The sequence below is a fragment of the Filicampus tigris genome, chromosome 3, assembly GCF_054856515.1.
Source record: "Filicampus tigris isolate MCC_2025a chromosome 3, RoL_Ftig_1.0, whole genome shotgun sequence".
NCBI classification, from domain to species: Eukaryota; Metazoa; Chordata; class Actinopteri; order Syngnathiformes; family Syngnathidae; genus Filicampus; species Filicampus tigris.
Window position 1 is genome coordinate 19929496 of NC_141219.1, and position 25805 is coordinate 19955300.

Genomic DNA, 25805 nt, shown 5'->3' on the forward strand with positions numbered 1-25805 from the left:
ATGATTAATATCTCAGCCCCTGTAGCAGACAGAAACATAATTCCAAAAGAATTAAAGAGTTTAGACATGTGGCTTTCACACAGACAGATTTTATTATTTACTGTTTCTGATGCATTGAATTGGCTAAGAGATGGAGAATTGGATTAAAAAAAGACAGTGACGTATTCGCTCTCCCGGCTTTAAAGGTAGAAAGCCGCAACGGCGCTCCCGGCTCCCGTGGTAGAAACGCGGTTATGCGCTCCCGTCCTTAATCAGTTAATGGCATTTCCATTGATTTCAGTGGTAAATATTGATAGATTTATGAGCTTGGTCACAGAATGAATTCAATTTGTAAGTCACGTTACCACTGCATATAAATAAACCTGCCCCATAATCCTAGGAGCTGCTCACTATTTTTTGTAGTCTAACAACAAAATTTTTGTTGTCTGTACAATATCTAACATGGCTGTTGGTTTAAATTCTTAAATAGCACAAGACTTCAAGCAAGATGACTGTCGTTTTTGTGGTAACCTCAAAGTGTACGAGACATATGTGTTTGATTAATCCACAAAGCCTACTTAATTGTTTCTATATTTATATCTTTTACTAGAGTCTACGAGAAGCTGACAAAACCAGTGGTTTGCGCAGTAAAAAAAACTTGAGCGACGACTGCAGTTGTCGCACTGGCTTGTTTTGAAAACATGACCGTGGTGAGGCCGCCGTGCTTTAGAGCTACCTCGCGCTGCACCTGCGGGATTGGTGGGGAAAAAACAACTCTTCACCTCCTCCGGTTGACCACAAATGTCTGTGTTTACACTGAATTTGTCTGCCTTTGGGAGAAAATAGGGCACAATACCAACACAACAATTCGAGGGATCAGACATCCAAACACGCTGCATGGTTAAACTGTTCAACACTTTAAACCACGTCAAATAACAGCAGAGTAAATCCATTGATCAGCCATGATTAGCCATCATTATTCTATACGATGCTTATGGCTCATTCCTGGATTGGAGGACAATTTATGCACCAAACTATTTGAAAAAGGGACCATTTCTTTGATCATATTTCGTTATGTTTTCAAGAAAAAGTGAAAATGAACCATCATGTAATTTGATTTGTCCAGCTCAACTATCAACGGTACACAAAAAGGCGGATGGACAGACAGCGGAAGGGTACCCCGGTCGCAGGCGGAAGTCGATAAACGGACCGGGAAATTTTTGTAAAATGCCCAGCTCTGCTTTTTATGTGATATTTTATTTGTCATAGCATATATTTTAATGTGCTTGGTGCAACTCTGTCCACAGATATTTTTCACCTGAAAAACATTTCAACCATTGTAATGATGGCAGTGAAGTCAACTCATCTCACTTTTCAACAAGGCACACTTTGGCAGATAGTGAACAATTCTTCATTCATTCTTGTGAATCTGTCCTTTATTCTCTGCTTTTAATGCCCCTTTGCACGCTATTTTTTTTAATTTAACAAGACTGATGCTCGGTTTCAATCATTTTAATCCAATTATTTGAGATGATTTTATGATTCCTGCAATGTCTTAATATTTAGTTTCTCTTTCCGTAATGCTTTTAATGTTTTATGCAAAGCACTTTGAATTGCCTTGTACATGAAGTGTGCTTTACAAATAAACTTGCCTTGTCTTAAAAAAAATCTCTTCAAGCTGTCAATTGTTAAGTTACCCATCAACTTAACCCGAATATTGACTTTATGTAAATGTAGTCAAAGTGAAATCCTCTGTAATCATGAGACCATAAAAAAGTGCTTTATGTGCTATAAACCATTAACTGATTAAAATCTTTATTTTGAACAAAAGAGTAAAATAAGAAAAATACAAAATTAATAATAATAATAATCATTGGAAGTAAAAAAAAAAATGAGGCAAGGAAGAAGTAAAATACTTATTTAATCCTACCCCCTAATCTATTAATTATGAACTCAATCTATATAGCCCAATTTCCCTCCCCCACATCCATGCATATATCTACATATGCATACACACCTACATAAACACAATTTCCTATACATGATTTTACATGAATATATTAACAAATCCTTACTCTATCTACACTCATATTGTATAAATATATCCATTTACACCTTGTATCAATATTAGCAATGTATCAGATATTAATAAGAAAACAACAACATGGAGGGATTGTTTTTGTATAGGGCATTTAGGTAAAAATTAAACTTGTATTGTAACTTATAATATGAATGCTAATTGCGGTCCACCCCAAAAAAAGACATTGCATGTTCAAAATGTCACTGCATTGCAAGTGCAACGCTTTTGGTTGTAGATTATTTATACTGTTTTGGAAAATCCCACTGGCTACATAACAAACTGTTTCGATTAAATTTCTCTTTTTGAAGCATCTGTTGAGTCATTGAGTCACAGACACTTAATGACTAATGTTCTCCCCGTCCTCTAAGCCAGCCGTGCGTATGAAGTTATATAAGGAGCGGTGGCGAAGAGAGAGGGAAAGTAACCTCATTTGCTGTCACATTGGTCAAAAACACCACTAAGCGATATGTTTTCCAGAGCCATCGGTTAAACTCTACACAAGGCCAAACAACAGCGTGCACAAATACCGCCGCACCGACCGAATGGTAAAAACCTGAGGGAAATAATTACAGCACGCAGCCGTCATCAGTGTGGGCCTGGGGACCATATCCTGTTATGGTGGCTCTGGGAGAGGCTTGGTGTTGCTAGTCTGAAGCAGACCACAGCCTCCCACTCCTCAGCCGTCCGTCTGAATCACTGTTTACAGAGACAGGAAGGTCTGCCCGCTACAACTTCATCATCTCCTGCTGCTCCGTGTCTGTGGCTTGGTGAAAGGAGGGGGCTTGTGCTCATTTTCTGACAGCCAACTTTCTAAAAGCGGAGACGATTGAAAACCAAACACTTGAAGGAGCGCAACCCAGACTGTCTACCTTTCAGGATGCCATCCGCCCATGCCTACAGGAAGAGCGTCAAATTGAGTAATTCCAGCCAGTGCTGTTTTTTATATGAAAAAAAAAACAAAAAAAAACATTTTGGGACTAGTACACATACCAGGACACCTATTGTCTGTCGTTTGCTGTTTAATGTTTTCCATGACCGTGCTAATAACTCTAAAGTCTCTCAAATCATCTTTCCACATTGAAATTAATGGAAATGTCATTAATCTGTTCCAGCCTCTCCACCCCCAAAAAATTTGTTTGTAATGTGTTATTAATTAAAAAGACTTTTTAAGGGGTAGGTGTGCAAAGTTGAAAAGGGAGCACATGGAACTTTTTTAAAAATTATCATTATTGTCGAACTAATATAAATATGGCATGCACAAAATGCTAATGTGTAGCCATTCAATACAAATATATAGCTCCCTACTGAACAAGTTGGTTAAGGAAATCGAGAGCCTTTTATGGAAATGCTAAGGATGGGATAGAGGCTGGTGCTAAAGACAATGATATCTTAATTAGAAATAATCTTCGAAGACATTCTCAAAAACCTTAAAGTACTTTTTGTCTCTACAAAATTCCTAGGAAATCACCCTGTCCGATCATTGGTGAGCTATTTTTAGAACAGGCCCATGGGTACTCATGAGGTCCTTGGGGGCTACCTGGTGCCCGCGGGCACCACGTTGGTGCCTCGTGGGGGTTAAGGGACAAGGGTGGACATTTGGACACTGCCCTGATGTGAGTAACAGCTGTCGGGAGTGTGCCACATCGAACGATGTGTTCAGGAGCAGCTGCGAAATTGGCACTAATCTACGTGTTTATCAAAAAAAAAAAAAAAAAGATTTAATTGTTTAACAGTAAGTAAATTAGAAGGGGGATATATTCGAGGTGGCAACTGCCTGATTCGCCTGCCCTTTTGTGCCGCTTCTGCACGGAGTAATGCTGCCCTTCCATCACTCTCTCATCCACACACTGAAACTTGAGAACTTTATTCATTCCTAAAGTAGCTTTATCTTAACCCTTTTAGGGGGTTAAGATGCCACATACAGACTTTCACAAACAAGCACATGTAAAATGAATTAAAAAAATGCGGACAGAGGGGCACTTTAAGCATCAAGGGAAAAGGCCAAGGGCATGTGTCCAAGCATCCATACCAACCAAAAATCTGTCATGCTCCAAATAATTTGGGACCTAACCGCGCATACTGTTGTTTTACTCCCAGGCCTGCGAACTTTGGTGAGTTTCCTATTGTTTGTATTGAGCTAGCGAACTTTCATTTGACGAAATTAAGTGGCACGGTTCAACATTTTGGTGCTCATATACGCCATGATATTCAATTCTCCATCAACAATAGCTCCTGTATTGCTGGTCAGCTTTTCTGGCAGCTGTACGCTAACGAAGTGCATTTAAAAGCACAGACAACTGTAGATGTGTGTTGACAAGTATCCACATTGAAAGGACGGTTTTCACTACAGCATCTTGCTTTCGTCGGCACAGAGTAAAGCGGCTACCTCCCTGGACTAGACCCCTCTATGACCACTCTGTGGTGCACTTTTAGCTCCAAGCAAGGCTGGGCGGGGGTGAACCATGCACGCAGTGCGGTTTCCAGTAGTAGTAGTAAGGTATAAAATTAGAGCTTTATATGAACTGGCAGGGCTCCAACAGACACGTGGGCTTGTTGGGATGCTTAGGAATGTAACCTACTTTTCTGTCAACAGAAGATTTTTTTTTTTTTAAGCTGGGACAAAACAATGGTGGCCGAAATTAGTTGACCATTTTGAAAACCACTGTCTGCCAATTTAGAAGACGTGGCTCACACGCTGTACTGAGAAATTAAGTAGAAATTCCAATACGGGGGTACTTTCTACTTACTTTATACTTTAAGGTGGAAGTCAACTCAAACATATTTTTTCAAGAATGTTCCCAGCAGGCCCACTAGTTGAAACATGGCATTCTGATTAATTTTGCGTTTGTGGAATATAAATTAAGCAGCAAAATGCACTCATTTTTAGCCATCTCTGGGGGCGGCCATTTTGTCTTCTGTCAACTGAAAATGACATCACAACTGCTCACAACGACCAATCACGGCTCACCTGTTTTCTGAATGTGAGCCGTGATTGGTCGTTGTGAGCAGTTGTAATGTCATTTTCAGTCGACAGATGACAAAATGGCCGCCCCCAGAGATGGCTAAAAACTAGTGGATTACCACTTATTCCACTAACGCAATATTTATCAAAATGACCTGTTTCAACTAGTGGGCTTGCATAGAACATATTCTCGAAAAAAAATGTTTGCGTTGACTTCCCACTTTAAGTAGAAATTCCAATGCTGGGGTAATAAAAGAATCTGGTAAAAGTGTAAGTACCAATTCCAGTCTTCTACTGACAGAAAAGTAAAAACTACGGACTGAAATTAATTTTACTGTCAATTACAATATTGCTTTTGATAACTTCAATTGAAAAAAAAAAACACTTCTTTGCATATTTTCGTTAACTTACGTAATGCTTCTACTGGGGGGGATTCACATTCAAGCGTTAGCTAGCATTGGCTTGACTTTCATGCTATCAAAACGTGTTGCCAATTTCGATAAAATTGTAGTAACTAAGAAAATGCTAAATTAGCTTTTGCTAACAATTGAAAAAAATATAATATACCTTACTTGTGTTCTTGTATGCAGAAATGTTGAACACTAAGTTTGTTTGAAAAAAAAAAAAACGCCTAACGATCCTCTTAAATATTGGACTTTATGTCAGTCATGTTAAGGATGTTGAAAAAGGTAGGGTAGTATTTTGACACATCAAGAAATAGCTCCTGTAGTTTGTACAGGTGTGTTTTCTAAACTACGGAGTATAAGTAAAAAGTTCTCAGATATGTGAAATATCTAAATATCTTGGCAAAGAATTTGTTCCGTCACTTCCCACCACCGCAGGACAAGAATGCAATCACCTATGCCAATAATCAGGTGAAAAGAGCAATGCCATTGTCCTAAAAGTAGCACATACTTAACAGCACTTGTGCTTGGTTTCTGCATCAGTGAAGTTGTATGGAAATCACGTCTTTAATGTACAAGCGCTCTACTCGAGAAAAAAAAATCAAAACAATGCGGTAGAAGAAACAGCATCAGCGCTCGGGACTGGGGTTCCGTTGAGAAACTCTTTTAAATGCCTATGCTGACATCTTCTGGGCTGACATTGTCATAACACCCAACAGTACCTAACTGTTCGTCCACAAAAGCAGTCTTTGAGACGTTTTTGTGATTATACGTTAGGAATAGAAAATACATTGAAATCCTCTGTCGATGATTGTTGTGCTGTGCTTGTCAGGTAATGCAATGTTCAGTCTTTAGGATTACGTCCATTGAGACTTACAGTATATTGAAGGTTGCCCACTCTTCCTTCAAAGCGCACTCCAGTTTTCGCGTTACGTTGGAACTGGATTGACTGGAGGCCTGGGCTCTGGATGGGAAATTCCAAAACGTTACTTTAACTGAGGACCATATTTTAGAACAGTGAACAGTGTGCTGTATGTTCATCAGATGTGTCAAGGAAAATTATCGAGTTTACACTCAATAGGTCGAAAATATATATATTTACCACAAATAATGTACAGTACACAATGCACGTACCCGCTCACCATCTAGCTGACAGCAGCGTAGTGATAGGCAGAACAATTAAATGCTCTTCCACTAGATGGCAGAATTAACCTACGTATCAACCTGCAAACAAAAAAAAGAAAAGCCTCGATTGTCAAATTCTGATTGCCTCACGTGATCTGTCTGAATACCTGAAACAAAATAGAAATAAGGAAATGTATACTGTATAGTACAGTACTTCGCTATAGTCGGTCAAACACACAACGGTCATTTTTAAACAAATACTTTATAATGTTAAAACACTGAGGGGTTCAATGCCCAGTAACAATTGTATTAACATTTTTCTGAAAAATAACAACAACAACAAAGACAGGATAATGCCTGAATGCGTCATCAGGGCTTGACAGTTGACAGTACCAATAAACAATTAGCAACTCACCGCCTTTGGTTTAAACCACATTGGTATAAATCGGCACACTGATTTGCATGTTTGAGCGCATTCAAACAAAATGTCATGTATTTTAAACTGCATTCAACTGGGCAGATGGTAGATGTCTCTGCCGTCTCTGAAAACTTCAAAATCTCTCAATTTACCAACAAACACTCAGTTTTGATGACAAAATTAATGTAGAAAGTGTGGAAAGAGCATCTTGAAAAAAAATTAAAAATTAAAAATAAAAACGGGGGGGGGGGGGGGGGGGGAGAGCGGACGACTCCTGACAGGCAGTTCAAGTAAAACCACCTGGCTCTTTCACAAACAACGAAATCAAATTGTACTGGTTTAGTCAAGATAATTCACACTACATTTTGAATTCAAACCACTGGTATCTCAAATCATCTTTTTCACATCGAAATGAATGGAAATGTCATTAACCCGTTCATGCATATTAAAAAAAAATGCACATTTTTGTTTTGTATTTAGAAAATATATAGTAACATAATTAAATAGAAGAGTCATTCTCAAAATGTGGTATGAGTACCACCAGTGGTACATGGTGTATCTGTAGTGCTACATGAAAGGATCACTGAAATCAAAATATTTTTCCAATTTACAGCATTTAAAACATCCAATACAATCCAAAATTGAATAAATGTTACAGCTACACACAGCCAAATTTGTATTACTGTATTGTACTTTTTCTTGTTACTTTTCATGTGGAGATTAGTATTTGATGATTTTTTTTTTTTTTTTTAAGCTCGATTTAGATTTTTTTGAGTTGGTCCTTGGTGTAAAAATCTTGAGGACCACTGAAATAGAACAGAAATAAACAGTTTGGACAATGGGCATCATAATTCATTGTGAGTCTGTTGCTCCTTGTCCATCTGGTGGCAGATACAGACATACGCTACATAGAGACAGTCAGTAGTAGTACTCAGAACAGTAAGCTGCAATAATATTAGTTTTGACTGTTGAATGACAAAATATGCCTCTGAATATTGTATTCTGTCTAAATGCGATGCACCCGGTTTGTGTTTAAATATCCATTGCCTTAAGGGTTGGAGTCTTGCATTGTTTTTTTAGCATTAAGCTAAGTGGACCTTCCTCAGGCAAAGCTATGTGGTTGTTAGAAATACAAAACATGTAATTCTCTTCATTTTATGGCTAGTTTGGCAATCATCTCAAACCTGGGGTAGCATTAACCATATAAAGGCATCACTGTACTTGAAAACTACAACCAGAATAATACAAACATTGTTACATGAATACATGCCTTTCTTACAGGGTAATTCGAAACTGCAACATTTCTTACATTCTTCATTGCAATTCTTAGAATATTGACAAGTAGATCTCACCCATTGGTGACATATTTGGTGGAGAATACTGCGTTAGTACTTCTGAAAGCTAAACAATGGTCGATTTTAATACAGTGGTAGATTTTAATACAGTGAACCGCAACATAGGCTGTGTAGAAGGCAGAACACTGGATGAAAAAAAAAATCCACTCACTTTATGGTGTCAGGCCTCTGAAGAGTTCTAGTGGTGTACAAGAGCAAACCAGTAAATTCCTGATATTTCCTGAAATTCCTGTCATAACCACTGTATGACACCCCTTCACTTTGGCCTCTTATTGTGTTTCCTTAAATGTTATTGAATGTCTCGAAATAGAAGCAAAAATGTTCCCTAAAGTAATAAGAATTAAACAAGTGTCATTGGGTAGCAGCTATGTACATTACTGTTGCTTTGTAGAAAATGGGCTGAAACATGCAAAAGCACCATACTGCAGAAGCTTAGGCTCTTTTAGCTGGTTTGGCAATAAGCTGTCGCTCTCTCTCCAGCTCCTTCTCACGCTGGTGCTCCCTCTCCAGCGCCTCCTTCTGCTTGTGCTGCTGCAGCTTTAAAGCTCTTTTCTGAAACCGCGTGGAAACAATCAGTGACTCACCATTGTCACAAGATAAAGAAGATAAACCATAATTGAAGCCCACGAGGGAACTAAAACCAGGTAAGTGCAATAAGTACGTCTAAAATGTCATTATCCATGCACATACAAAAACAATGACGCACGTAATACAAGAAGCAGGTCTTGGAGGAAATCCACAGACAAAGAATTACCTTTAGTTTTGTTGTCCTTTCATGAAGCAAAATCATCTCTTTCCTGATATTGACCAGTTTGTTGTGGTAAACCTTGGCCTCTGTGAACTGCAAAGCCAATGAACTGGATAAAGGAACATGTCTCCTGACCTTTGGGGTTGGGGAACTAGTGCAAGTGAGGGTCAAACATACCAGTGAATTCAGGTCAAGTAAGGCGTTGCACTCTCGAAACTTGGTGACTTCTTGGTCCAGTGTGTCCAATAAGATGAGCTGATTCTGCCTGGAAGAGCATGTTGATACATGTTACCGAGTTTACTTGGTTACAGTGGCTTCAACTTGGTTTTAATCCAGTACAGTACATTTGTTAAGTACAGTTCAGTTATCTTTAACTTTTAATCTTTTATTTAGGCTCCAGTTATTTAACTTCTGTCAATACATTTGAATAGAACAGGTGTGCCCAAGTCCGGTCCTCGTGAACACATCTGAATCAAATGATCAGGATCGTTACCAGGCTTCTCAAAGCTTGCTGATGAGCTGATCATTTGAATCAGGTGTGTTGGAGGAGGGAGACATCTAAAACAGGCTGCACAGGGGCTCAAGAGGACCGGACTTGGGCACCCCTGGAATAGAATCATTAAAGAGGAAAGTCAACCCAAACATATTTTTTTCAAGAATATTTTCTATGCAAGCCCATTAGTTGAAACAAGGTGTTCTGATAAATATTGCGTTTGTGGAATAAGAATTAATCCAGCTCTGTTTTTAGCCATCTCTGGGGGTGGCCATTTTGTCACTTCTGTCGACTGAAAATGACATCACAACTGCTCAGGGCTCAGGTAACGACCAATCACGGCTCAGCTTCAGAAAACAGCTGAGATGATTCCAGTTTAAGCCTGGATAAAATGATTCTACTTTACATTACGTCCTTGAGAAAATAGGGTTTTTTTTTATAAGAAAAACGTGGAAGACCACCTGCATCACGGAATGGATAGCGCTCAACTTAACATTTTCCACTGTATTCCATGTTGACATTGACGAACAGTGAGTTGATGATCTGGGGTCATTCAATCAACTCACGTGAGCTCTTGGAGGGTACGTTTCGAGTTCTGCAGGCCAGGCAGGTAGTGGGAAAGCAAGCCCTCTGTCAGCTTGTACACCGCTTCCTTGTCTATATACACATTTTCTAGATGGGCGGAGCTCTCCACATACATTTGCTCCTCCGCCGACAGCTGCGCCTCTGAAAGATGACGGCAAATATACAAATTTTCATTGTTAGTCCAACATTTACCTCAAAGACAAACTAAACTAAAGCAGGGTGACCGACACTAGATGTGGAGTGTATGGATAATGTTTGGAAAATTAATTTCCAAAAGTGATTACGAGCTTGTGCTCCCTTTGGAATGATGTCTCTCTCGACAAAGGGCAAGCTTGTTCGTTCAGTTGAGAGTTTTTTAAAGATAAACTAAAGCCCCACGTTTTTACTGTTACATTTATCTCAGCAAACTACTGTCAAGTCAAGAGTGCATTGCGTGTGCGCAGGTTTGGTATCAAATTACATACCTTCGATATGTGGAGGGTCACCCTGAGATGAGGGTCCTTCATCCTCCATTCCCTCCATGAACTACAAGACTCAGCAACCTGTAAAATATGCCAGGAAATCACGTTTTATACAATTTCATACTACAGTGAAAGGCAAATAATTGGGAAAAAAAAGGTGAGTGTAATTGTGTATAGATTCCACAAGATGGCAACAAAGCATTTAAAATGAAGAGGATTATAAAGAGTCAACATCATGCTTCTAGCATGTACACAATCATCAGCCCATGTTACGTGAATAACTGTATTCAGTAGGTTAATTATATGTCACACGCACAAAAAAACACCTTCACATGAGGCCCATCAATCATATTAGCTATCATTCTAGCCTAGAAAAAAAAATGCAAGCACAAAGTGACACGTCTTCCCATACTGGCAAACAAATATGCAATAACTCAACTATTAGCATTTAAACTAGGGCTGAACGATATTGGAAAAACAGGCGATATGTGATATGGATGTTGACTATAGCGTTATCGATATCATTGCAATATTTAACATGTACTTAAAAAAATGCCGTTGTCATTATCTAACGAAAGAATTACATTTTATTTCAAGCAGAAAAATAAGCAAGCTCAATGTGTTCTTAGTTAATTGACTGTAATTCCCCTAGATAAAATGCGCTATATAAATAAAATTATATTGTGTAGATCGGGGGTCGGCAACCCGCGGCTCTTTCAACCATATGTTGCGGCTCACGTCTGACTTGGGAAAATAAATTATAAGTGTCCGAAAGAAGTGTAAGTTATTTGTCTCAAAAACGTGCATCATGTCTTCTTATTAAGTCAAAGTTTTTAACTTCTTTCTTCAGACCATGCGCAATATTGGTGATTAGCATTCGCCTTCTTCAGAGACGTTTGACAGCACTTGACGCGTGTCATGCCGGCAAAACTGCACAATATCTGAACAAAGTATTTCATTTGTGTGTGTTTGTTTGCAGAGCTGGGCATCACCCATTTCCCGCCTGCATATTTAAATCGACCCACGCGGTGCCAGTCGGTCCAAGTCAGCCAAACGACGTCGAGAACAGACTTAACCCGTACCACGTCACATGCAGGCTCCTGACACGCGGCCGAGTAAGGAAAAAAATAAAAATAAAACAGTGTTGTGCCCCATATTTTTTTTAATTTCACCAATCACCACACTGTGCGTGTGTATGTCTGTTGTTTTTGTTTGATATTTTTTGTTTGTTTGGTGGCAACTGCTTGTGACGGGAAGATTACGTTCTCGACGCCGATTGGCTGTCGCCAACGAGGGATGGACCGGAACCACGTGGTCGATTAAATATGCAGGACGGAACGCGGTGGCGGTTAGGCGATGCCCACCTCTGTTCGTTTGGTTAATTGTAGTTGTAAATTGTAAGATTATTGGGATCTTGGTATATTAAAATAAAATTATATATCGCTGTCGGACGAAAACCTCGTAAGTGCATATATGGTCAAATCTTTTTTTTTGCAAATCCATTCTAATGGTCCATCCCTACGTCGTCTGTAATTTTTATGCAATTCTAGCCAATTCAAAGTGGAGAAATAAGCAAATAGTCTAAGCACGATTTCATGGCCGCTCTCGACCACAACGTGTGTGTGTGTGTGTGTGTGTGTGTTGTGGAGCTGTGGAATGCGTAAGCCGTGTGGCGTAATCGCCACCCCTATTTTCTGTCGAGTGGCGTTTCGTTTTTTTCTTGTTTTTTTTTTTAGACAAGTACAAATGGTAAAATACACTGGATTATGTTGGCTTAATCTTCATTGCAAGAAGACGCCCCTTAATCATGTGTCGTGAGGTAAGTCCGTTTCATTTTATTCTGCACTTTGCAGACGCGGTTAGCGACGAATAGGCAAACATCTTCATTTCAGATGTCAAAGTGTTTGCAGCTGCCAGTGTTTTCTTTTCCGTGGAAACTGAGTCAAAATGGCTCTTTTGAGTGTTAAAGGTTGCTGACCCCTGCCTGAAATTATGTCCAACAGCTGGGTGGCAATGCACATTTAAGTTTGCGTCTGACTGGTCTAATTCAGATAAAAGCATACAATTCCATAAGAAACTTATTGCATGTCACTGCGATATGCATATCGTGTAGGTCATTATAACGATATCGATATATTGTGCCAATTCAAACACAATAATGAATGTTAGGAAATTTGTAACATCAAACTACACAACACAAGTTAGCCATAAGTACGTAGCTGCATCGGGTGAGAACCAGAAATACAATTTTGGTTTCGCTTTTGGCTGTGCGAGGTATTCAACAGAGCTGGACATTCGTATATGATTTCCCGTCTATATTTAAGACCTGCCCGGTCGGTCCGAGTCAGCCAAACGGCGTCGAGAATGGACTTTACCGGTACCACGTCACACTTAAGTGCCCCACTCCTGACATGCAGCCACACGTGTTGTATACCTTTCAGTCACACAGATGCAATGGCATGTCCCCCATTTCGTTTTTATTTGACCAATCACCACACTGTGCATCTATTGTTTTTATTTGACATGTTTCTTTATTTGGCGGCATGTCTGCTTGTGCAGCATCTGCATGTGATGTGAAAATTATGTTCTCGATGCCGATTGGCTGTGGCCAACGAGGGATGAATTGGGACCACGAGGGACAGCCGGAAATACCACCCAGAAGTTATAGACGACAGACGATTCCCAGCTCTGGCATTCCAGGACAGCCAAAAAAAAAAAAAAAAAAAAGGATATCTCAAACGCAAATGTGAAAACACAATAAACATGATCAAGATTCCACCACTAGGTGCCAAAATAATGCTTTAACTGCTTAGGCTTTAACAAATAGCCTGAGATTTTCCAGCAAATAGCAGAAGGATAGGTTCCCAAAAACCTGTGAATTACAGAGGTTCACCGTAGTATGCCAAAGTTGTCCATTAGTGTGCAGAAAAGTCATACATTGATGGGAGGCAGTGGTGGATAAAATAATATTAGTAATGCAGTCATTCTACGGTAGTGCATCCAAGTCGTTCTACTATCCATCCAATTAGTGCGTGGAATTGTCTTACTAGTGAGGAGTGAGGACAAAGAGCGTATTAGTACACGGATCTTGAGAAAGCTAATACAGATATCGAATAATTGCTCAAATGGCTTTCATAAAGATGGTTTTGATATCCCTCTTAACATCCATGGACTAGTATTCTTTGTCCTCGATACTGGGACAACTTTGGTTTTATACTAGTTAAAAAAAAAACTGTGTGCAACTGTTGCTGTCTACAACTTGATCGGCATTGCAAATTAGAATCTGTTCCTCATTTGCCTTACCTGGATAAATAAAAGCTAAATAAATAAATGAAATTACAAATAGTCACATTATAATATTCCATACTAGTGTACATAAACGTGATACAGCAGTGGAAAAAACGTTACTAGTAAGAGAGTCTTGTACCAGTAACTAGTGGTAGCAAAGCGTATACAATGGACCTTTAAAGCGATATAAAATTCCCTGATATCCAGAAAGCTAGGGACATTTCGGTTCACTATTCACATGAATGAATGTGTCTTTCGAGTAAGGTTTATTTCACTACTCTATGACATTTCTGAACACCGGGAAGACAATTTTGGCATGCCAGTAGGACATGTCACGAGTGATGTAAAACTACTTAGTTGGATAGTAATTTGGCGCTAGTAGTAGGGTGAGATAGGCTAATGGTGCGTGGCAGATGACTACCAGTTGGGTCTAGTAGTATCCTCCATAAACGACTAGACTCACTAACTTATAAAAGACCCCGTGAAATCAGATGTTTTAACCAATTAATCATCACCCGGCGTTATTCTCGTGGCGCGTTGCGTGCGTCACATGTCGCTGCAAAAAGAACCGACGAAGATGGCTAACTAGCTACTTGTTTCTATACTCTGTGTCCAACTGCACTTTTTTAAAACTAGCCACATATACAACGATTGAGCGTTCAAAGTCGATTTACAACATATTACCCGTTGGAATCTCTTTTCCGCGGCGACTTCAGGCGTGTATATGGTGAGTGTAGAAGCTGCTAAATGACGACGTTCACATTTTGAGTTGTTTGCGGCTGACAGACGTCACGTGATTCCACCGATCACGTGAGGCTAGACTTCTCCACCAAACTTGCTAGTTGAATTTGCTCGGCTTTTCTCTCCAGTACGGTTAGTTCGGACTCCAAAGATGTCCCGGGCCGGGCGGATACACCGCTCAAAAATAATTCGTCAGGTGAGTTTAGCCCTGTTAATGTCATGTGATTTTTATGAAAAGTCGATTGTCGTCTGCTGACAGGACGAAACATTTCCCAGTTACGAGGTGTCCTGTTACTGTTTAGCCACATCTGTTCCATTGAAGAGGACTTTCGATCTTTTGGCAATGTCTCCTTGTATACAAGGAAGTGTTTAACTATCTGGGATGGATTACTGGACATTTGGGTCCACCTCCCATCATTTTTATTTTTACGCCGTGTTAATGCAAATCTACTGGATGTATATTGTTGTTGTTTTTTTTGTCGGATTTTGTAATTTTACAACTTCAGCTCTATGTATATCAATATTATTGATATACATAAAGAGCTTTAGTTGTAAAATTATATGTATATTGAATTTAGAGTGATGTTTACAATCAAATGGACCATATGGTTCTGTTCTGGCTTCTTGTGTCCAGTGGAAAACCATGAAAATTACATCTTATAAATTATTTGTTATTTAAACATCGTTTATCATTCTTTGAACTAGCTTTTTGAACTCATTTTTATAGAGCAATAATTGACAACAGAAGTTACCTCTAGGCCAGGGGTCTCAAACTAGTCCTCGAGGGCCGCTTCCCTGCATGTTTTTGAGGTTTCCTCCTGCAACACACCTGATTCAAATGATCGGGATCGTTATCAGGCCCCCGCAGAACTTGTTGCAGGTGGGAAACTTGTAAAACATGCAGCAAAGCGGCCCTCGAGGACTGGAATTTCTAGGCACTTCTTACTGTATATTGTGGGTCAATAACCACACTTCTCATACAGTTTGGGCCTCTTCAGATAATTTTAGAGTCTTAAAAATGCTTAGGAAAGGTGCCTCAATGCCACATTTGACTCGAGTTGGCATTAGAGACTACATCAGCGCTGCTAGCCATTCCGTGATGACATTGGCTAGGAATAGTGGAGTTGAATTTAATTGAAATAGTGCTTTCCAATGTACTTCACCTGATGACGTTTCCCACAAAGATAAAGTAAAAAGTTGGTTCAAACGCGAGCAAATGTGACTTTCCGAAGAGATATATTACAATGTCAGGAAACGAATTACCGGTCAACCTCACATGAACAAGCACACAGTGACGGAGACAAGGAAGAACTCCCTCTAAAGAGGAAACCTCAAACAAAACTCGGGCTCTGTGAAGCGATCATTCTGCATTGGCTGGTTGGTTGACAATGGAGAGACAAAGCAGAATGCATTTACATTACATTTCCTGATTCAAAGACAGCTGGCCACCGCGCAGCAAGGCTTAACAATATTTCAAATTTAATATCGCTGGTGTCGAGCCAAAGTCACCAAAGACCTCATAAGTCACATTTTGGTGAATTTCATATTTTTTTCAAAAATCTATACTATTGGTCAGTCCACACGCATGGGTGTTGCTTTTACACATTACTGTCCAATCTTCAGTGTTGAAATTGACTTGAAAGGTTACTGTTTCGGAGGTACAAGGTTTCGGCCCCGCGCCAGCGATATGTCGGCCTACCTGTGGATGAAATAATAAAGCGGGTAGTGTTGGGAGCCAAATTGTATGATGAGGAGAGGACAGTCTAAAACGCTGACAAAAAAAATGCTTAATGTCCGAAAACCGCGCTCATTCGTTACCAAAATTTATGTGGACTTGTCTACTTAGGCCCACTTCAACCATGAAAAATAATGCTGTTTTCATCCACAAATTATACGCAGTTATAAAAGGCAAATTGTACCAGTTAGGATAGCTGCTGGCTATGAACATGACCAAGTGCAGACGTATTTTTTCCTGAGCTTTCTATTTTGTTTGAGCCATTTCTTGATTTCATTGCATTTATCTATAAATTTTGTACGGGCCCGATAAGAGTCGGTGATCTTCAGGTGGCCCCACACAGTCAATTAACGGCCCCCTGGCCCCCGTTTATGTATAACTTTGTACTAATTAAAAGAACTGAAAAACTTGATACTTAAAGAGTGACAAACAAGTTCTTTAAAATGACAGATTGTCATAATACAAGATGAAAGGGTGGTAAAATGGAACAAGGCCTTAGGGTTAAAAATACAAACTGTGATAAGAATATAAGTGCTGTGGAGTAGCTATTGTTTTCATCCCTTCCAGGTCGCGATGAAGTAAACTTGACGTGTTCGAAGCAACCGCGCAATGTGAATGATTGACCAGGGAGGAAAGTGTCCTGTTTACAAAGTCAGCCTGGGATACTTTTAAAGATGTCCGGCCGTAGCCTGTTGAGCAAGGTGCGCTCCGCCTTCAGGAGAGAGCGGGACGAATGGGACATGAGCAGCGACACGGCGCCCTTCGATTTCTCCGACGAGCTCGTGGAAGACGAAGCGCCCAAATTCAGCAAGCTGAAGGTAGGGAAAGCCATTTTTTTTTCAATATTCTTGAGATCCAGGTCAAGGTGCATGGACTAGCACCATCTTTGTCGTCACTAATAAGCAGAGGTGGGGCGTATCGTCGGTGTTGTGTGGAATCACCAAAACATCTTTTCAGGGGGGAAAAAAAAAAAAGGCAAGCCTGTTGAGCTTTTAACTTTGTATTGTCAAAGAGAAAGAGAGCAAGCCATTCTCAACACTTTAGTTTGGGCCATAATTTGTAAAAATAACATGTGTAGGGAGACTTACCAATATAAAAAGTATAGATTTGTGAAAACGTGAACTTTAGGAGGTTTCTGCCCCCACGCCAGTTTAAGTCTGAAGTCTTAACTTTTAGCCGAGTCCCAAGTTACTGAGGCAACATTCAAGCAAGTCATTACATAGTAAGTCAAGTCATAAAATCACACATTCACAGTCACATTTTTTTTTTTTTATGGCTTCAAAACCAGCCTCAGAATTGTCTGTTTATTGACTTCTCAATGAAAAGCTTAACAGACACAAAACAAATGCCACATTATTTTGAAAATGCAGATCACTAAATGTAAACAGGCGAAACTTTTCAAGTCCTGAAGTTTGTCAAAGCGAGGCTTTCATTTTAGCCAACCACTTCGCAAGTCCTGAAATTGACGACTCACGTCGAGTTATGAGACTCGAGTCCCCCACCTCTGCTAATAAGACAATTCAGTGCACTTGCAGAATAACTGTCTGTTACTAGTGATGTTTTTTATGTTTTTTTTTTTTATTTTATTTTATTTTTTTTTAATTTTTAACCATGACTACTGCCACTTTTGGCTAAGTTTTACACAATTAAACCTTACTACTAAACTACTGTGCTGCACCTCTAACTCTACTAGGCCCACCTATCAGGATTGTGTCATGCACTAGCTGGACCCAACTAATCAAGTTGTGGTAGTTTTGCCTCACATCTAACATGTCATTGTCCAACTAGTATGCCAAAGTTGTCCTTACAGAATGCAGAAATGTCATACAGTAGTGGAAATAATGTCACTAGATAAACAGTCTTTCTACTACAGGTCTTACTAGTGAGTTCAAAGGGCATACTAGTAGCTCATGGCTATCGAATGAATGCTTTATGGAGAACCATTTGAGGATTTATTTGAGTGTACTCGTACGCTCTTTGTCCTCACTTGGAAGACAATTCAGCACATTTGTGGAACGGCCTGGGTGCGTTAGGACTACTAGTACTACTGTCTACAGAGAGGCACTATTTGACAACTCTGTGATGCTGCTAATTACTAGTGACTTTTTGTTGTATTCTACTAATTACAAACTTACATTTCAATTGTGTGCATAAATGTCACGCAGTAGTGGAAAAAACATGACTAGTAAGTAGGGGTGCAACGATTAATCTAAAATCGATTTGCCCCGATTAATCAAAAATCGAGTTGATTAAATTCATCTAGAAAATGATGTCTTGAAACGTTTTTTCATTCGAGATGGATAGCACATTTTGAATGTGTAGATCAAATTATGCTTTTGTGCCAATCATCATCGCGTATTGCGTTTGTGGATGGCTGCAGAACCACACTAGCGCACAGAAACAAGCATGGTATCAGTTTTTAAAAAATCTAATCGAAAATCGGGAACTGAAAATCGAATCGGGGCTTGAGTACCTGTAAATCGTTGCATCCCTACTAGTAAGGCATTTGTTCTATTTGCGCTGACTTGTCTTACTGGTGAGGACAAAGAGTGTACCAGTGGACCTTTAGATGATGTCGAATAAATGCCCAAATGGCTTCCCATCTGAAGGTGGTGGTCTCCGGCGAGATGTCAGACTACTCTGCCGGGGTTCCGTCCAACGGGGTGGCGGTCAGCACGCTGGTGGTGGCGGGGAGCGAGGTAGACGACGACTCCCTGCTGGACTCTTCCTCCAGCCTGGGTAGCCCAGGCTTGAATATGGACCCATGCGACAGTTGCACTAAGAAGAGGGAGACCATGAAGCAGAGGAAGGTGATGAAGAGGCTGGTCATTGCAGCTGTGCTCTACTTTCTCTTCATGGTGGCTGAAATTATAGGTAAGCGGAGTCGATGTCAGGAGCGGGAAAAGTATGGGTACTCACAGCCCGGCCCTGATGACCATGGATTTCATTGTATTCTTCTTTCAGGTGGCTATGTTTCAAACAGCTTAGCCATCATGACTGACGCTGTGCACATGTTAGCCGATGTGGTGGGTATCCTGTTCTCTCTGCTGGCTCTGTGGCTGTCCACTAAACCACCCACCAACAGATTCACCTTTGGACTGCATCGCCTGGGTAAGGCTCTCCTTTTTAAGGCCCTAAACTGATGTGTGACGACATACGACCGTAAACTGTGGAATGATTTGTGCAGCAGTTACTGCTATACATAAGTACTGTATGTTTCCTCAGATGTTAAATACACACTGAACAGGTTTTGTACTTGCAATGCAAATTTACAGTGCACCCATACAGCATCTTATAATTCAATCCTGTTGTACAATATAAGGAAAGGGGATTTTGAATGATATTAAAGAGAGCGTTGTTGTCCCAGCCAAGTAAAAGGGCAAAAAGTGCCCATCTCGGTTCTTATCTTCTGAGATACTTAACTGTTTCTCGTACAGAGGTCATATCAGCGGTCCTCAGTGTGGCGCTCATCTATATCCTGACGGCCATACTGCTCTTTGAGGCCGTTCAGAGGACGCTAAACCAAGACTTCAACATCGATGGCGATGTCATGATCATCACGGCGGCTGTGGGCGTGGCTGTCAACCTCATGTGAGTCTGAATGCGTGTTTCTCACTAAATGTTTGAGTGGGGAAGAGTGTGACAACAGCAATAAGTGACCATTTTCTTTTTCTTTTCAGAATGGGCTTCTTGTTAAACCAAGGTGGTCACCTTCACTCTCATGGCCATGGCCACGGTCACTCTCACGGCGCGGCAGCTGCGTCGGGGTCGCAGTCCGCAGGGCCGGCGCAGAACCAGAGGCCGCACGGCAGCCTGGCTGTCCGAGCCGCCTTCATCCACGCTTTGGGCGACCTCCTCCAGAGTCTCGGGGTTCTCATCGCCGCGTACATCGTCCGCTTCAAGGTGCCTTGACGCTGCTCCTGCAATTGTCCATGCTCATGGGAAATTACATCTTTGGCTTTATTACACATGAAAGCAAAATGTCAACTCTCAGATGTTTTTCACCAAATCTCGATGCAGTATCTCACAATAGTGAGTACATTGTCTCGTTTTTGGAAATATTTATTATATCTTTCACGGGACAACACTCAAGAAACGCTACTTTGCTATAGTGTAAAGTAGTCAGTGTAGAGCTCGGGGATTGACTGTGCCCTCAAAATAACTCGCACCTTTTTATGTCACGACCACTGACAACAAAGGTGAGTACACCCCGAAGTGAAAATGCCCAGTTTGGTCCCAATTAGCAGTTTGCACTCCCAGGTGTCATGCGACTCAAGTGTTAGAAGGTCCCGGGTGTGAATGGGGAGTCAGTGTGTTACATTTGGTGTCATCAATATGAAGCAACTCCTTGATCTGGAAAAAAAAAATAATGTTGCTCTTTAAAAAGATGGCCTGGTTATAAGAAGCTTGACTGTATATTATATTTCTTCAGGTTTGTCCCCTGGAAAGACGTAATACAACATTAGCAAAATTGGGACCGGTGTACCCGCTTTTGTGAGATAGCATATCTCAATGCGATCCTTTCACAATTTTCCGTCAAACTGCATGCCTCGGCTGTTGCATATTTCTGTAACGCAGCACTCCCGCTCGCCTACTTCCGCTCTTTCCTCACGTGGGATTGTACAGGTGCGGCAAAGTGACCTCAGCAAAATGTTTGTGTCTTAAAGCACGTACGTCGGGCGGGGAAAAAGTACACGTCAATAAGTCACTGCTTTTGCAGCACAAAAATGAGTACTGTCTTTTTCTTGTAAGACGAAAAACGATTCCACTCATATCTGTTTCGAAAGTCGATTAAAAAAAAAAAAAATGTCCTGAGAATTAAAACTGAAATAATGAGTAAAATCAATTCATTGACCAGCTTAGTTACCTTTGGAATTTGTCTTTCCATTTGGTGCATACTGTATATGGATGCATATTTCTGCAGTTTGTCACCATGATATCAGCACTGGTAACAACATGGTCAGTTACTTGAAGCGGAAGTCAACCCAACCTTCATTTTGCGTTTGTGGAATATAAGTTAAGCAGCAAAATGCCCTCGTTTTTAGCCTTCTGCGGGGGCGGCCATTTTGTGACTTCTGTCGACTGAAAATGACATCACAACTGCTCACAGCGACCAATCACGACTGACCTGTTTTCTGAATCTGAGCCGTGACTGGTCCTTGTGAGCAGTTGTGATGTCACTTTCAGTTGACGGAAGACAAAATGGCCGCCAGCGAGTGCACTTTGCCGCTTAATTTATATTCCACAAACGCAAAATGAATCAGAATGCTGTGTTTCAACTAGTGGGCCTGCAGGGAACATATTCTTGAAAAAAAACATCTTTGGGTTGACTTCCGCTTTAATGCTCAGCTACGACTGCCAAGCACTTACTCTCTTTATCTCTTCAGCCCGAGTATAAACTTGCAGATCCCATCTGCACCTACATCTTCTCCGTTCTGGTTCTGTTCACCACAGTCCGCATCATACGCGACACTACAGTCATCGTGCTGGAAGGCAAGTATCAGATCCTTCCCAGATGTGCGACCATACGTTTTTACACCAGGACTCATGTCGTGTTTTTTCCCCCTTTTTCGGGCACCTCCCAGGCGTGCCCCGGCACCTGGACACAGTACGGATTAGAGAGGATCTCCTGAAGCTGGAGGACGTGCAGTCGGTGGATGAGCTGAATGTTTGGGCGCTGACTGCGGACAAGACCGCAGCACTTGTGCATCTTCAGCTAAGTGAGTCGTTTCGGCATAACATGCTGAGATATTCATGGGATTTATAAACTGGGGAGCACATAAAAAAACATTGGTGTGGTTCTCAAATGAGCTTGTTTGGTGCTCCTTTTTTTTCTTAACACATCAAACTCTTAAATGAACTTAGAGGAAGTCAACCCAAACATTTTTTTTTTCAAGAATATGCAGGCCCACTAGTTGAAACAAGACATTCTGATAAATATTGCGTTTGTGGAATAAGAGTTAATCCGCCTGTTTTTAGCCATCTCTGTGGGCGGCCATACGTATGCCAAAAAATGGCCATGTACAAGATGAAAGGTCAGTGTAATCAAACAAGTTGAACATGTTCGCGAGTCTGGTGGGTCATTCCATGTCGAGTCACACGCACCCTCCCCAGTGACACCGCCTCGGTTTGCCTGATGTTTATTCCATTCGTGCCTTATGATGTCAAATGGAAGAATCTGAAGTTTGAGCCTCCTTCCTACCTCAAACAGTTTTCGAGTCATGGCACTTCCTTTTCTTGGAAATGTTTTGTGTCGGTTGGGTTTCAACTGATTTCTTATTATATTTGGGACTTCCTCTATGTATTTAAAGAATTTCAAGGCACTCAGGCTCTTGGTGGGGGGTAAACGAGGGCTCCAAATATGGCTACGGGACAAAATCGGACCCCATACTTCAGGCCACTTGTTGACTGTGTGCACATGATGATGAGAATCAGCTTTTTAAGGTCTCAACCGTTGCCTTTCATCAACATTTTGAGCCATTAAAAAAAACGTTGATTATCTTACTCCTTCACTATGAACTAATAATTAAAACAATAATTGACGGCTTTCCCCGTAGCTGAGCAAACACTTGACAACTCCAGCTAGTTGAGTTGGATAATTTCGCATCCAGTTCAAAAGCAAGTCGAGGTACCCCAGCACTCTAATTTCATGACCACGTTCTAATCTTATGTCGCATTGTTGTGCTTCCAGCGCCTTCGAGTGCCACCAAGTGGGAGGACGTCCAGGCAAAGGCCCGCCACCTGTTGCTTCACACCTACGGCCTGACCAGATGCACGGTTCAGGTCCAGACGCACAGACAGAGGCCCCTGCGCACCTGTGCACACTGTGAGCCGCCCAGCACTTAGACACGCCCCGCTTTGGACTACTTTCACTACTTCCTTCCTCTGCGTGCATTTGTGCGGAGCCGCGTTTTGGCGAGTTTGGGCAGGAAGCACCTGGTTGTTCCACCGTCTAAAAATGACATGGAACGATAGCGGGGGTTGAACACTCCTGCTGAAAGGATTACTTTGGCCTGTGAGGACCGACTGCTCTTCAAGCAATGTTGGATGACCTTTGACATGTTCAGTTGAGGAACGTGATGACCCCTTGAGCACATTCACCATTGAGGCCTGTTTATCTGGATTTTGTGGCAACAAATGTCCTTTTTCTTGACAAAATAGGACATTATTCTATCGCTTTTGTTATTGTGTCTTCAGCCTCTGTTACTTAATCTATGGAAAGCCGTTTGAGCATTTATTCAATAGCCTTGGTATTGAGGTCTGTGTACTAGCACACTATTTTTTCTCCAGTATCAAAACAACGCAGCACACTAGTAGAATGACTGTCTTACTAATAATGTTTTTTTTCATTACTTCATGACATTTGCGCACAGTAGTAGGATAACTACATGCTACTAGTGAAGTAAACCTGTCCTCTAGGTGAGATCTGTACACTACCAGTGCTACTAGTAAAGCCCTAGATGTTAACAAGTTGAATTGTGTTGCTAGAAGTACTATTTTTTGCCTCGCTAGTAGCAACAAGTAGTTGTCTGAATTGTGAGGATAAATCGTATACTAGTACACCAACCTAAAGATGGTTATCAAGGATATTGAATAAATGCTTTCCACAAATGCTTTTGAATTTGTATTCATTTTTTCATCTTTCCTTGCTCTCCATTTTATGGTCCATGTACTAGTGTGTTCTTTGTCTTTATCACTAGTAGACAACTCGACACACTAGTAGAAGAACTGTGTGTTACGAGTAATGTTTTTTTTCCACGGCTGCATTTCATTACTGTAGGAACATTTCTGCACACTAGTAGGACAACTTTGGCTACTGCATGATACTAGTGACATAAAATTCTACCAGTTAACATCTAGCGCTTTACTCTTTAATGTGGACATTTGCGTCTCCAATAATGTAGATATCCTACTAGTGCAGACTGAGCTTCACTCTTTCCATGAAGCTGTTTAGGCATTTATTATCTCGATATCCAGCAAGCTAGTACTAGTATGCTCTTTGTCCACTCTAGTATTGCAACTTTGGCATATTAGCAGAACAACTACTACATGTTAATAGTGAGGCAAAACTACTGGTGGGCATTTTGGTATTGTTACTAGTGCAGCGCAGAGGTTTACCAGTAAGGTTTAATTGTGTGCTACTAAGACAAAAATGTAACTAGTATTGCACTTCTTTGTCTTTCTAGACTGTACTAGTTCATGTACTGGCTATCAAGGATATGGAATAAATGCTCAAACAGCTTTCCCTAGTTCACCAGCCAGTAAGCTGACTGGATCAGCTAAGACGCATCACTGTACTAACCAAAGTCACTTTAATTCAACAATGACACTGCAAGAGTGATCCACACTAGTATTCAAATAAATTTCTGTCAACACATTGCTTCGAGTGTTTTTATTTGGGGGGTTTGACTAACTTGGTTATGTATGCTAGTGTCTAATGCATAGTACATAAACTCACGAGAAACATGTAAATGTGCTAATAATATAGTCACGTATTCTACAGTCACATTTGAACAATGCAAAAAAAAAGTGAGATTCAGCTGTCATGTCCTTTAACGTCCACATGGTGGTGCACTTTTATCATGCAGCATAGTACAGTACTGTATTGAAATGTAGCTTCAGAATGGCTCTGAATTGATGATGTACATTTTCTGATTGCATCTTAGCGTCAATAATCAGCATCTTTATCTTTTAAAAATATGGCGTTATTGATGATTGCATATGAATAATATCTTACTACAGACAAAATAATCGTTTGCAGAATTGCATCACACTTTTTAAAACCTTTGCCATGCGTAATTTAATCTCACAAAATATGTACGCGTACTGAAGTTCCACTTTACTAGTGAAGTGAGGCGTAAAAGGTGTGTGCCTGGGTTTCCAGGCAGCATTTGTGTGACCATAAAACGAAAGTGTTTGCACACACGGGCCATGTGACTGAACAATTCAAACGTTACAAGTCACGTTGTGAGCACGGGTGACAGTATTCTATGAACGGCCGTTAGGGATTCAGGTATAGTATTCGCACGCCTAAATTCAAAGGAGCCACACGACCAATCACATGAAATATTATCGCAGCTGACTAATGACGTCTAGAAATATAGAATTTGGTAGTACAGTATATTTTTTTCACAATGGATGACTTAAAAAGTGTAATTTTCACAACCTGGTAGCATAGTATAGTGGTTCACATTGTCTTTAACTAGAAAGTGGTAGTGTAGTGGTGCATATAGATGGCTGATAGTCTATAATTATTCGTGTTATGTTCACATAGTTGATTGATAAAATACTGCATATTCAGTACTTGAAAGCTGATTCATATTGTCATGAAATGGGTCGTATCATGGTTCACAAAGCTAATTAATAAAGTCCGTATTTATCTAGAAATTGGTAGTGTAATACTGCACAGATGTCTAATAGTATATAAATAT

The 25805-nt window shown here is 40.6% G+C and overlaps 2 protein-coding genes across 2 annotated transcripts; one reads left to right on the top strand and one right to left on the bottom strand.

Moving 5' to 3' along the window:
- Positions 1–6793: 6793 nt before the first annotated feature.
- bloc1s6 (biogenesis of lysosomal organelles complex-1, subunit 6, pallidin) lies at positions 6794–14808 on the bottom strand. Its single transcript, XM_086027021.1, has 6 exons — positions 14583–14808; positions 10614–10691; positions 10131–10290; positions 9249–9336; positions 9078–9164; positions 6794–8875 (listed from the first exon to the last, which is right to left on the bottom strand). Exons 2-6 carry the CDS (start codon positions 10669–10671, stop codon positions 8756–8758), a joined length of 513 nt encoding a protein of 170 aa, XP_085883147.1. The 5' UTR covers positions 10672–10691; positions 14583–14808; the 3' UTR covers positions 6794–8755.
- Positions 14282–24751, top strand: slc30a4 (solute carrier family 30 member 4). Its single transcript, XM_086027019.1, has 9 exons — positions 14282–14835; positions 16942–17192; positions 18984–19248; positions 19339–19485; positions 19812–19965; positions 20055–20277; positions 21762–21867; positions 21960–22094; positions 23066–24751. Exons 2-9 carry the CDS (start codon positions 17049–17051, stop codon positions 23218–23220), a joined length of 1329 nt encoding a protein of 442 aa, XP_085883145.1. The 5' UTR covers positions 14282–14835; positions 16942–17048; the 3' UTR covers positions 23221–24751.
- The last annotated feature ends 1054 nt before the right edge of the window (positions 24752–25805 follow it).